Here is a 13,461-nt window from a genome sequence, read left to right as displayed (position 1 = left end):
GTCGGAGTGGGCATTCACCCACGAAAGCTTATGCTCCAATACATCTGTTAGTCTTAAAGGTGCCACAGGACTCTCTGTTGCTTTTTACAGATCCAGACTAACACGGCTACCCCTCTGATACTTCATACAATGTATTCATGTGCTTCTGAGGGGAGCTCAGAGACTAGGAGGATGAGGGGAGTATCCGAACTGGAGTAGAGTGAAATAGGATATCGACCCCTCTTCAGTACAGAGTGGGCTGGGACAAACCACCGTTAGAACAGAGGGGCCAAGGATTGGATGGGCCATGAAAAAATGGGGTTTGTTTAGTCTGGGAAAGAAAAGACTGAGAGGGGACATAACAGTTTTCAAGTACATAAAAGGTTGTTACAAGGAAGAGGGAGAAAAATTGTTGTTCTTAACCTCTGAGGATAGGACAAGAAGCAATGGGCTTAAATTGCAGCAAGGGTGGTTTAGGTTGGACATTAGGAAAAACTTCCAAACTGTCAGGCTGGTTAAGCACCGGAATAAATTGCCTGGGGAGGTTGTGGAATCTCCATCACTGGAGATTTTTAAGAGCAGGTTAGACAAACATCTGTCATGGATGGTCCTGACATGAGTGCAGGGGACTAGACTAGATGACCTCTCGAGGTCCCTTTCAGTTCTATGATTCTGTGAAGATGGCAATATCCCCTCACCCCCGTAGCCTGTCCCTCCAAAACCAGGATGAGGAGGTATGAGGCTGCATGTGCTATTTTGTAGTGTTGGCTCAGGGCTCTTTTCAGGGCCTTTCGCCTGCACTACGTTCCCATTATTCCTTAGGTTACACCCAGATGCCTTGATCAGGATCTGGGCTGCTTTGTGCTAGGCACTCTACAGAGTAGACACTGAGGCACTTGAAATCTAAGAAGATGAGCAACATGCAAAAGGAGGAGGGAGGCACTTCTATATGTGTCTTTTGTGGTCCTTTTAGGGTGTAATCTTTGGTTTTATAATTCCATCCATAGCTGAATAAGGCATGTTCCAGTCGCCTCCAAACCACCGGGCCCTGCGACCCCTTAGTCTGCTTATTCAAATGTTAGCTGAGTCCTTGAAACAAAATCCCGAGAAGTTGTTGCGACGGACCATATGCTGGAGGCACTAACCAGCTGCTGCCCCAACAGCCAGGCATCTTTCTCAGACTAGTGCCATTGTAATTGAGATGCCAGTTTCTATCGGCTGCAGTGGCTGATAATTAGAGATGTCTGCCTCCATTCCCATTAGACACGATTGAGAAACAAACCACTGCCAGATGAATGGCCCATGTCCATAAAGGAAGGTAGTGCAGGCACTAGAGAGGGCAGAGTTGTGCTATTGTTCTCCGGTCTGTAGTCCTAGCGTATGAATTACCTGTGCCTGCAGGATCTGCTGCTGTTTGCATCTATTTGAATCCCAGACAATAACTAGAGCCGCATCCATACATGCAGGGCTGCCACCTTCTAATCGCTTCTTCCCTGCAGCTAAAGAACTTGGCTGTCAAAGTGAAGTATAGATGGAAGGGAAGGGGGGGAGCAGGAGCAGCCATGAGAAAGGGACTATTCTTTAGAGATCCTCCTTCCTTTGCAATTCCAAGATCCTCCCTAAATCCTCTATTAGTTTGTCACAGAAAAATCAGCCTATCACAACATTTTGCAACCTCAAGGGGACCCCAGGCCTGTCTCATGGAAGGGGCAGTGCTGTCATCAGACCTTGTAATGGAGCAGTCCTCTGCTAGATGCAGCACTTTGTTCAGCACCATAGTTCTGCCCCTCTGTCCAGCACGGAGAGGGTCTGTGATGAGAGTGGAAATGGATTGACTGGTCCCAGAGCCCATGTCGGAGGTTAGAGCCTGTGACATGCCTGGTGAGTGGTTAGTGATTGTCTCGTGACCTATAACTTCACTCCCCTGGACACACTGATCTGGGGAATGTTTTCAAAGGCACAGAGGGCAGTCGGGCACGCAACTTCCTCTGAAAATCTCCCCTGTTGTCTCTGTTGTTCAGATGCAAGCTCAGCCCATCCAGTGTGTGTCTTAGTGGAAGGTGGTGATGAAGTTCCAGTTGACTTGCTGGAGGGTTGGGGGAGGCCTGGCTGGCCGGGATGCTAGGTAGACGTTACCAGCATGTTTGTAGTATTGTAGTTTCATAATGAATTTGAGATGAGCCAATTTTATTGAGAACAGGGAGCAGCGTCATGCACGTCCTGTTCAGCTGAGTGTTGGTGGAGCAGGGGCTCTCAACCTTTTTCATAATGGCACCTTCCTAGCTGCCTCCTCTCCCTCCAGGTCCCATCTAGCTGGGCTTGGACAAGACCACCTCATCCATTTAGCAAGCTGAGAAGGGCAGGGTGATCCTGACACCTGTCTGCACCTGCAGGTTCAGTACCCCGATCTAGAGTAACAGCAGGGTATGTGATGAAGAGGCACAAGGTGAGAGAATGCCTTGATCTGGAGGCTGTGCTGTCCTCTTGACCAGGTATGGTACAGTTGGAAAAGTCCAACCAGGATCTAAAGGCTTAGACAAGTCCAGAAGTGTGGAGACACTACTGCCAGCCATGTCTTCCACAGAGACAAGCTTGTGTGGGCTGTGCTGTGTGGGGGATTGGAGCCTGGATTGTCTTTCTGTTCTGTGTTTGTACAGTACCTAACACAACAGGGTCACGATTCAAGATCAGCACTCTTGCATGCTATAATAATGCAGCTAACTACTGATCCTCCCACAGGCAGATAAGAACGTATAACGGCCATACTGGGTCAGACCAATGGTCCAGCTAGGCCAGTATCCTGACTGGTGACAGATGCTTCAGAGGGAATGAACAGAACAAAGCAATTACGGAGTGATCTATCTCCTGTTGTCCAGTCCCAGCTTCTGGCAATCAGAGGCTTAGGGACACCCAGAGCCATTCATGAGCTAAAGGAACAAAGGGCAAGGGGTCAAACAATCTTCTGCAAGCTGAAACAAGATAGTCTTTCTGGATTGATGTTCAGACTGAGCTAGTGCCATGCTGTCCTTGCACATTGCAGGATTACACAGATCATGCAACAAGGGGTAATGAACTGTAAAGGTTTTATTTCAGATTATTATAATGGGTGGCTTTACAAAAGCAGAATATAGTGTATGAATTAGTGTGTGTATCCTGGAGGGCAGGGGCAGAATTAAGGTGGCTGAAATTCTAAAGTGAATGTTTACATATCAATATTGTTAACTGAAAGTTTGGAGCTGTAGTGGTAATGGAATATTTATTTAAGTTACCTTGACTGGCTACAGCCATACTTCTTAAGGCCTAGGGTATTTGAATTATAAAGTTCTTGTTATGTGTGTTGTACAAGGGTCATACATAGTGTAGCAATCTCAGTTTTCAGCTAACCTCTATGTTAATTAAAACTCCTTTGTTAAACATTTGACTGTAACTTGCAGTAACTTTAAAAATAAACAATACAATTAAAGGGACAAGATGAGTGAGATATAACATCTTTTATTGGATCAACTTCTGTTGATGAGAGAGATAAGCTTTTGAGCTACACAGAGCTCTTCTTCAGGTCTGGGAAATGTACTCACTGTTGCAGCTAAAGGATAGTTTAGAAGTAGTTAACATATTTCAAGGGACCACTCAAAGCGAAGTGGCCATTTAACACCCCTCCAGTGGTGGTGGGGGGGAATGGAAGGGAGGGAAAGGTAGTGGGGTGGGGGATGTCAGAGGGTTATAGATGGTTGTAATAAGCCATAAATCCAGTGTGTCTATTCAGTCCATGATTGTTAGTGTCTAGCAAAGTTAAGCTTTCGAGCCTGGGAGCTTAAATTCATCTCTCTCACCAACAGAAGTTAGTCCAATAAAAGATACTGCCTCACCCACCTTGTGTGTCTAATATCCTGGGACCAACATGGCTACAACAACACGGCATGCAATAAAATTAAAGGTGATCCAACCACACAAGTTTGGGCTAGATGAGAACTTTTCCAAAGTGTGGGTCTGTTGCATCCTGAGAGCTCAATGGGTTTGGACTCCTGTCTCAGTCACGCTATTATGAAGTAATTTCCTTTCATGCAAAGGGAGTGGTTACTGAATGAATAACCACTCTGCAAAACTGTCGTTGGGTTTTTGTGGAGGAATCTCTGCTAGCCAGCAGGTTCTGTTTGTTCGATTTGTAATTGGCCAGAGGCATCTACCAGTAAACATTCATGACAACTTTTGTGGAGAACAAGAGTCTTCAGTTAAATTCAAAACTAACTTTTACTGGACAAACTATAAACAGCTCATAAGAGATTTATAGCAGTAATTAAAAACAGTGCTGTGGACACAGCCCTATCTAAGTTATCCTGCACTCTCTGAGTCTGGCCTTTCCCCCCGTGGCATGCCCCAGGAGCTTCAGACCTGTCTCTTCAGAGCCCTCCTTGACATTATTTTGTGTGGTCCCAGTGGCCTAATGGATATGGCATTGGCCTCCTAAGCCAGAGATTCATAGATTCTAGGACTGGAAGGGACCTCGAGAGGTCATCGAGTCCAGTCCCCTGCCCGCATGGCAGGACCAAATACTGTCTAGACCATCCCTGATAGACATTTATCTAACCTACTCTTAAATATCTCCAGAGATTGTGGGTTCAAGTCCCATATGGGGTGAACACCTACTTTTTCTCTTTATTGCCACTCATCTTCCCTTTCGTTTTTCTCTCTTCCTCGTAAATGAGGATAAAGACCTATCCAGCCACATGTTCATTTCCCCATGGATTGGGGGTGAATGGGAGGAGGGGGATGACCAGCTCCTATCTGCCCAGGGGACTTAAGGAAGAATCTCCAGCTTCATTTTTGCTTTCATTTGAGATACTGTGATGTGATTTTTATTTTGAAATGCATACAAAAAATTACTACTACAGAACAAGTATCAGAGGGGTAGCCGTGTTAGTCTGGATCTGTAAAAAGCAACAGAGAGTCCTGTGGCACCTTTAAGACTAACAGAGGTATTGGAGCATAAGCTTTCGTGGGTGAATACCCACTTCATCAGATGCACGTCAGACAGGACTCTCTGCTACTACAGAACAGCCTCTTACCACCACCACCCTCCCTTTGTTTACATCCTGCATCTGATCCCAGTTTTTCCTCATCCTTTCTCTTTCTACAGTATTCGTTTTCTTCCATGCTTTTATTTCTAAAGACATTTGAAGGTGCTGTTCTTGTGGATTTTTTGGTACTTTTTTTTCGTGTGTGTGTGTGTGTGTGTGTGTGTGTGTGTGATATATATGTGCATATATATATAATGTCTGGCTATCTCGTTTTAATTTGTTACTTTTTTCCTCAAAAGCCCTCGAATTCTTAAAAGAAAGTTTTTGAGACTAAAACATTTTTGTGCCTAGACAGAAAGATGCCCCTTGATTTGTAATTTTTGTTTTGTTTTTCCCTAATGTGCCCCATCTTCACATTCTCTCTGTGCCTCTTCATTGGGGCTGGGGGATCCAACTGTGCTTCTGCATTTTTATTCCTCTAGCACAAATGTATAATGTGTGAGAATCCATACTGAGGACTGGGGTATTGAAATGTGTGAAATGCACGTTCAGTTTCATATAATATATGTGATCTAATATGCAAATATTCCCCTCTCCTTCCCAAATCACCTACAATAAACGGTCAGTGTGTGAGGCTTCCTGTTTGTAAGTGGGGAGAGGAGCAGAGACCTGAGGCTGCAATGTGCAGGGGAGGAGACTGAAATTCGTCTCTTACTTTTGTTCTGTCAGTAAAATGAAGCTGGTTCTTTAGATTAGTTGAATTATTTTAAAGAGGAAGACTAAGTGATGAATTTTTAAAGAAACAAATCTTGGCCTTTTTTCTTTACTGTTTCTTGTAATTCAAAAATCTGTCTAGAGTATGTGATGCTTTAGAGGAAGCAGCTTTCTTATAAATCTCTAAGCTGAAATGAAGGCTTGTAGCATGGCAGGCTGGTGGGAAATGGATGGATACTGACAGTGAAATACCCTGACGCTAGTTGCTGGCTGCTGAGAAGAGGATCCATGAAAATATCAGAATGAACTTCCAAATACTTCCCTTGTTTTTAATAAACACCCTACATGGTCTGAGCACTGAAAGGTGGGAGGGAACCTCAAGTAGGCAGCCAGTGCAGCCCCCTGTGCTGAAGCAGGATTTGGGAATTGCTGCAACATCAACAAGTATCAAAGACTCTTGGTGGCCCCTGCATCTTCTGGCCTTGGGAGATGGTGCTAGGCTGGGGCAGCAGAAGGGAAGGGTCACTTATATACACAGTCTGCTCTCAGACCACTGAGAGAAATTCCTGCCTCTCCTGGCTGCCTAAGCTACTTCCAGCTTTCCGTCCTGCCCTTCTCCACCTCAGACGCTCTCATCTGTGCTGCCATTTGCTGACTAGTTGGAATCCAGTGGCCCACTTCCAGTTTGTGGATGGAAATACTGGAACCTGGCCAGAAGGGAAAGAGTCCAGATGGCTGTACAGGGAGTGAGGAGACTATTGCAGAGATTCTGTGCCTGGGACGCTCTTGTATTGCGCCCCTTGCGGGGTCAGAAACTGGGACTCACCCTTCAGGGTTTCAGCAGCATGGACCCTGGTCCTAAATAAAGTGCTGGACAGAGCAACTCCCTGCTGCCCATTTCCTAGTGCTCTCTGAACATCGCTGATCACTTGCATCTCAAACCAGGCACAACCCCACTCCTCTTCTTGGCACTGCATCCCTACTCTGTTCTCTTCTCGCTGCCCGGCAGTTGAGGCTGGTGTCATCTGAAAGTGGGCAGGTACCCTACAGGTGGCTAGTCCTAGATCCTACTGTCTGTCTTGATAGAGGGTAAGCTAAAATCCCCGCTCTGGCCCAGGGAGGTGTTTCCGGTGGGATATTTAATGCAGGGTTTGGTTGCTCCACGCCAGTTTTCTTGGTTTTCCCCATTGGGATGTGGGAGCTGCCCTGTTCAGTAGGGCTCCAAGGGAAGCGATTCAGGTTGGGGCCTTCAGTCAGTTTTCCCTCTGCCCCAAGCCCCTTCCAGCTGCATGCTGTAATATCTTACCTGTGCTCTTCCTGCCTGCTGACTGCAGGCTGCTGAAGTCCGGTGCGTACCTGTCCGTCCATTCCATACTACCTGATCTGATTGTCACCACAGCTCTCCCAGGTGTGATGCTTGCTCTGCTCCCATGGAGGGACTGAGAATGTCCCTCTGGGATGTGCAAAACAAAGTAACCTCATCAGAGAGTCAGGAAACCGATAGTGGGGATCAGACCAGAAAATAACGGGGTAGTACTTGATCTCTGCCTAAATCCCAGGCCCTGCCTTCCGGCCCAGAGTAGCTGGGTGTTCTGCTAAAACAGTCAGTGAAATAGTTGTGTGGTGACATGTAAATAGTCAGTAGCTTTCAGTATCAACCACACCCCATTTGTATAACTGGGGTAGCCCACGTCTGGTGTGCAGCTGTTTTTCCAGGCTATTTGCAGAGTCAGGAAAACGGCACTGCGTTGCTTCACATTAGGGAGGGTTCCTTCACAGCTCTGTGAGCTAAAATCTTGCCTAACAGAAGCTCTGATTCTTCAGAAGCTCTGGAGCCTCCTTGAGCTGAGTGCTGGTTGCCCTGAGAGCCAGTTCAGTCCAGTCCAGTCCAGCCCAGCCTGGGCTGCAGCGTGCTCTTTAGGGGAGAGATTTTTGTCTGAGCACGATGGTAGATGGTCATCAGCCCATTGCATATTCTGTATGCAGTGGGCAGGTCTTGCCCCATGCCACAGATTCCCTGCAACTGGATTGTGTGATCCAGCTCAGCTGGTGTATGTATTTGTGCACACCTCACAATAGGCATGTTTTAATTGTGTTTAGTCATTCTAGAGGAGGTAACAAAGTATCCACACAAACTCCGTCCTGCTGATTGAGACAAGGTAAAACCAGTTTACTGCACAGCTAGCAATGAATGACTCCATGATTCTGCCTCAGCCAATTGGATTGTACTTTATCCCTTCCAAAGAAATGACCAATTCTCTCCTGTCTCACTTTCAGTTCACTACCTCGGACCCCTGCTTTCTTTGCAGCAGGGGCAGGATGGCCTGGCTCCTTCCATTCTCCCATGGTAATGTGAGGGCACAGGTGCACTCCGAGATCCTGCTCACGATGCGACAGTTGGAATCCTGGAGAGTATCCAGGCCCAAGTGGATGCAAGGAAAGCACTTCAGAGGAGATAGGAGCCTCCCAGACACCCCACATGGGCCGGGGGGAGGGGGAAAGAGAATGGGGCAGAAGGAGCTAGATTAAAGGAAATTCCCTGCAGCTGATGAGTGGGAGGGGCTGCTTTCTCACTTGACTTTGAACTTGATCCTCAGCTGCGGTAGATCAGCATAGCTTCATCGACTTCAGTGGAGCTGGGCTCATTTTACATCAGACCACCGCTGATCTCTCATCCTCTCCTGGCCCAAATGTCAACAGAACAGACTGCAGCAAATAAAACGAAACCAACAAAACAAATGGAACATCGCAGCGGATTGTTCAGCTTCTCCCAGCTTCGTCTCTCTCTTTGTGTCACTTCTCGCTTCCACGTCAGATCTGCTTACAGACACTGTCGGGCTGCAGGCTCCATTCACAGACTGACTAAATTCCCCAGCTACTTTTTCCTGTATGGAGCAGCCTTAACCGGGCTGAGCCCGTTCTTGCAGTTTCTGCTGATGCCCTGCCCTGAGGACGCCCTGCCTTTTGCTGGCCCCCTTGCCCTTCAGCGGGGCCGTTACAGCAATCTCTCTTGGCCCTGGTGTGGTTGAAGAGGTTTGTGACTCGGTCATAGAAACAAATTCATTCTGAGCTGCACTCAGGCGTCTCGCCCAGCCCCTGAGCCCTCCAGTCTGGTTACTTTAAAGCCCTTTCCTTCTCCCTATTGAATATTCCCCTCATTCTTTTATCAGGGGTTGGGGGTGAAGGGTTGGATCATTTGATTTTTTTTAACCTCTTGTGTAGCTTTGATTTCTGTGTAACCCCCTGCCCAAGTGCCTAGCCCCCTGCATGTTGTAACCCTTCTGCTATTGGGGCATTAACCCTCATGGAGAGCAGCCTAGATAGACTTTGTGAAGTTGTGGACAGGTTTCCCTGTCCGTCTGCTTATCACAGTAGCACGTGGCGAAATAGCAATTGTACATTTATTAGCCCCCTTTTATCTCAAAGGATCCCAGAGCACTCTACATGCTGCTAGCCTTACCCACAGCTGAAATGTAGCTGCCTCTGGGGTGGACACAGCACCCTATTTGCTTCCTGTAATCCAAACGTTTGTACCATCCATGTCACTTTCACTGGGTGTTTTTGTTTCACTTGTCCTTCCTCCTCCCTTCTCCAAACAATCCCCTGGGGATGGAGTGAGTACAGAATGGCCCATGTCAGTCTGCTTTTCCTGACTGCTCCTGGGAGCTATGCGCTGTCAGCAGCAAGACCATTGTCATGGCGTGGGAGGAGGTGCCGCACCAGCACTGTCAGGGCTTGTCTACACATGGAGGTTGCACCGGTTTAACTAAAGGTGTGGTATTAAACCAGTGCACCTTGGAGGGCGGACAGGCCTTGTGCTCATTGATGATTAGAGCAGGAAGAGGTTGCTTTGAGCCCGTGGTTAGGGAGCAGGGTTATATTTCCTGCTGTTCCCTTTCTGCTTAGAGCAAAAGAAACAAAATAACTGTCTCTAAACTGTGGGGGGGGGGGTTCAGCTCTGGGCCTGGTGCCCCTTTTCTGCATATCTTTGATTTCTAAACTCTCTGCCATCTACAGAACAGACAGCTGGTTGTGTTCGTTCCAGTACACACTTAACTGGGAGCCCCACCAGTGCTCTCGTGGCAACTTTACATTTGCTCTTTCTTGGTATTGATCTAAAATAAGTCATTCAGCCAGAGGGGCGCTGGGGGGAGATTCTCAGTACCGTGGGGCTCAGGGATAAAATGTTCAGGAGGGGAACTTGCTGAAAGACTCCTTTGTTGTTGCTGGAGGAGCTGCCGCTCTTCTCCGGCTTTCAGAGGGTTAATGTAGGCACTTGCCTTCACGAAGATGGTGGCACCCGTTATACTGGCCTGTTGGCAGCTGCAGGTGGGGCCTGACTCTGCCCATTTCTCTCTCACCAGGTCATCATTGAAAGATACAAGGGGGAGAAGCAGCTGCCTGTGCTGGATAAGACCAAATTTCTAGTCCCGGACCATGTCAATATGAGCGAATTGGTAAAAATTATCCGGTAAGTGAAACAGCCCAAAGCGAAGGTACCATGACCCCTCCTGCCCCGCCCTGGCCGTGTGACCTGGCGCAGGATGGGGAGGCCATGCTGGGTTGGGACAATGGGAACTGGCCACCGATGTGGGGGAAGGGAGCAATGGACAAGCTGCCTGGCTGTCACCAACTGGTGGATGGATTCTAGGGCCTGGAAGGGGTTTGGAACCCAGGCCCTGCAGCCTTCGCCTTACAGAAGGAAGCAACCGTGTCTGCTGCCTGCTGCGATGGGCTCAGGCTACATTAAAGCCCCAGCGTCGTCCTCCCTCCAGCCCCACCCTCCTGCTGTGGGTGGCTGTGCTGAGCTTCCAGTAGCTGAGCTAGAAGCAAAGCCGCCTCGTCCTCTCCGATTCCTTGCCCTTTGCCGTCAGCCATTTCCCTGTGGGGCCGTGCTCTGCTGCAGCCCAGAGTGTGATAGTCATCCTCCTCCTGGCTGGCAGGAGAGGGGTTCTTGGGAGGGCAGTGTGGGGGTGAGAGAGCCCTATTCTGCACCATGCCCTGCATTGATGGGGCATGGGTTGGCTCCTTGGTAACAGAGGTGGGAGCAGAGAGGTAGGGCCAGGCCACAGAGGGGGTTGATTTCCAAGCCAGGATTGGACCTCGGGAGTTGCTGACTCCCGTTCCAGCGCTCAGATCCCTTGATGCTGCCTTGCTCGGAAAGCCCGTTCAGTGAGCGTAGCTCTGAGGCTATAAGCATCGTGTGAGGATGCTGCCAGCCTCAGGGGGCTGCTCAGGGGCAGGGGTGCAATGGGAGGGGGTGAAGCAGGTGCAGCAGCCTCGGATGGAGAGTCTTTCAGGAGGCAGTAAGGGCTAGAGCCACAAAAGGGCGTGGGCGCCTAAGTGCCATGTTAGTGGGCGGGGAGTGCTCTGACCACCAGCTCGGCCTTGCTCTCTCTGGCCCAGGGATTGTATCCGCAGTGGAACAGCTTCAGCACTGGGCCACGGAGAGAGTGAGCCTGAGAGTGACTGTGTAGCCTGGTGGTTAGAGCCCTCACCTGGGAACTGAGACCCAGGATCCACTTCCTGTGCTCCAATGATTCTTTTCATTATCCACCATGGAGAGATTGAGGGAGCCCACATCACAGTAGCCCAGGGGGCAGATCCCGCTTCAAATCCCTCCCGCCCTCACTTGAACCAGGCCTCTCCCACGGGCCAGGTCTGTGCCTGAACCACAGGGCTGAAAGGGAGGGGTTCCTTTCAGAGTGGGGCGGGGCTTAGCACCAGCGATTTGGCATCTCCCATTGGCTAGCTGAGGTGAGGCATCCTGTCTGTCCCCATTGGTTGTACCAGGAGGTTGGGTGCCCGGCTCAGGCTTCGGGGATCCCGGTGACTTTCTGGGTGCTGGGACGCTCAGCGTCCTCACAGTGGCGTTCCTTTGTGAATCCTGCCCTAAATGCTGCATTACCAGGAGCCCTGGGAACCCGAGGGGGTTGAGTGCGATGGCTCAAACCTGGAGAGAGCTCGGCCTGAGAGGACAGCTGGTGCCTTCCTGCCCCCCATGCCCTGTCAGAGGCTGTAGTGCTTGGGGACCACAACGAAAGGGGCTTCCGAGACCCCTCAGCTGCACCAGCGCCAGAGCGGCTCAGCCCTTCCCCCCAGAGGCACGGGGAGGGCCACGTATCAAAGCAAGAGCCTTGGTAGAAGGTGGGCCTGGCTGGGCAGGCTGGAATGGGCCCAGCTTAGTGGGCAAAGGCTCCCTTCCCACGAGGGCAGTTCTGGGTCACACCAAGGGAGGCTGAGCGCCCAGGCCTGGCCTTGTTGAACAGTTGGGGGCCTCCAGCTCCCCAGGGAGGTCACTGCTCCGCTGCCTTCCCTGTCGTTCCTCGTTTGGTCTAACCACCCCTCCCTCCTCTGTCACCCTCAGGCGCCGCCTGCAGTTGAACCCTACCCAGGCCTTCTTCCTGCTGGTGAACCAGCACAGCATGGTGAGCGTCTCCACCCCCATCTCCGAGATCTACGAGCAGGAGAAGGACGAGGACGGCTTCCTCTACATGGTCTATGCCTCGCAGGAGACCTTCGGCTACTGAAACGGATGCGCAGCACGCGGGGACAAACTGAAACTGTTGCACACGGCCCCCACCCCGGGAAGATGACGTGGCCAGAGGCTCACGGCGCAGGAGCTGTGCAGACCCTCTCCCCTCCCAGCCCCCATATCGACTTCACCCCTGTAAAGGCACAGACAAAGCTAGTGCCCTGTGTTTGACTCATGCCTCCCCTCCCCCATCCCCCTGCCCCAGGCACAGCACTAGTCCCTCACCTCCCCACCTCCTCCTCAGCAGGAACTTCAGCTGTGTGTGTGTATTTGTTCATAGCCTAATGCCAAATCAGCCTGGGCTGGTGATGGGGAGTCAAAGGGGGGGCCATCTCCTTGACTTGTAGTGTGTGTGTGGGGGGGCTTGTCCTCTGAAAATTTAATAAAGGGCAGGAAGTCTGCAAAAAACAAGCCAACAAACAAAATCATTGCTCTATGTTTTAATTGATTTTAATTACACGCATATCAAATTCTTGGTGCTACCGAGTAGGTGTAGGCGTCTGTAGGACTGTGGATAATGTATATCTGTTAGATTTATTTTATTATTGGTTTTTATTTTTTAACCGGGGGCGGAAGGGGAATAATTTGCCTGTATTCTGTAGATAAATAAACTGAGCTTCTTTGCACTTTAAAATGCAGCAGAGTGGAGTTAGCCTAATTTATACACATACAGCACTGCTTCTCTGGCAACTTTTGGACCTTGAGTTCCTTTGTTCTTCTTCTTTGGAATTGTTTAAAAAAACAACTCCCCTCCCCCCTCTCTCTCTTGCATGGGGTGTTTTGGTCCCGTTGTGGCAGAGACCCTTGAGGAATGTACTGATTTACATTTTTTCCTTTTTTTCATGTACTATACCAAAAGAAATGTATATGAAAAAACCCACCCAGTTAAAGCGATACAAAAGTCTATATACATTATACATACAAATAAATATGAATTCAAGTTGCGTCTTGCAGGAATGTTCTTTTCCCACCTCATTCATTTTCACTGTGCGCATCCCCCAGCAGTTGGGGAAGGGACGGTCCAAAGCCCATGGTGGTAGCCGAGCCATGCCAGCTGCACCTGGGTTTAAACAAGGCTGTTGGTACTGGATCTGGCGCAGTTTCCCCAGGCCGTATGGTCAAGGGTGGCAAGTGTTGCCTAGGAGATAGAACACAGCACTGGCACTCGGGATTCCTGGCTCTGCCACTGGCCTGCTGGATGACCTTGGATCAGTCACT

The 13,461-nt window shown here is 49.5% G+C and overlaps 1 protein-coding gene across 1 annotated transcript in view; it reads left to right on the top strand.

Moving 5' to 3' along the window:
• The window catches only part of MAP1LC3A (microtubule associated protein 1 light chain 3 alpha), a 38,459-nt gene extending 25,276 nt beyond the window's left edge, over positions 1-13,183 (top strand). The window contains exons 3-4 of the mRNA XM_026656817.1: positions 10,073-10,179; positions 12,076-13,183. Coding sequence (XP_026512602.1) covers positions 10,073-10,179; positions 12,076-12,238 — 270 coding nt within the window. The 3' untranslated portion in view covers positions 12,239-13,183. The remainder of the gene's footprint in view (positions 1-10,072; positions 10,180-12,075) is intronic.
• The last annotated feature ends 278 nt before the right edge of the window (positions 13,184-13,461 follow it).

This window comes from Terrapene carolina, unplaced genomic scaffold (assembly GCF_002925995.2).
Source record: "Terrapene carolina triunguis isolate 2854851 unplaced genomic scaffold, T_m_triunguis-2.0 Scaffold233, whole genome shotgun sequence".
Classification (NCBI taxonomy): domain Eukaryota; kingdom Metazoa; phylum Chordata; order Testudines; family Emydidae; genus Terrapene; species Terrapene triunguis.
Note: the sequence above shows the minus strand (reverse complement) of the source record. Positions and strands in the feature narration are given on the sequence as shown.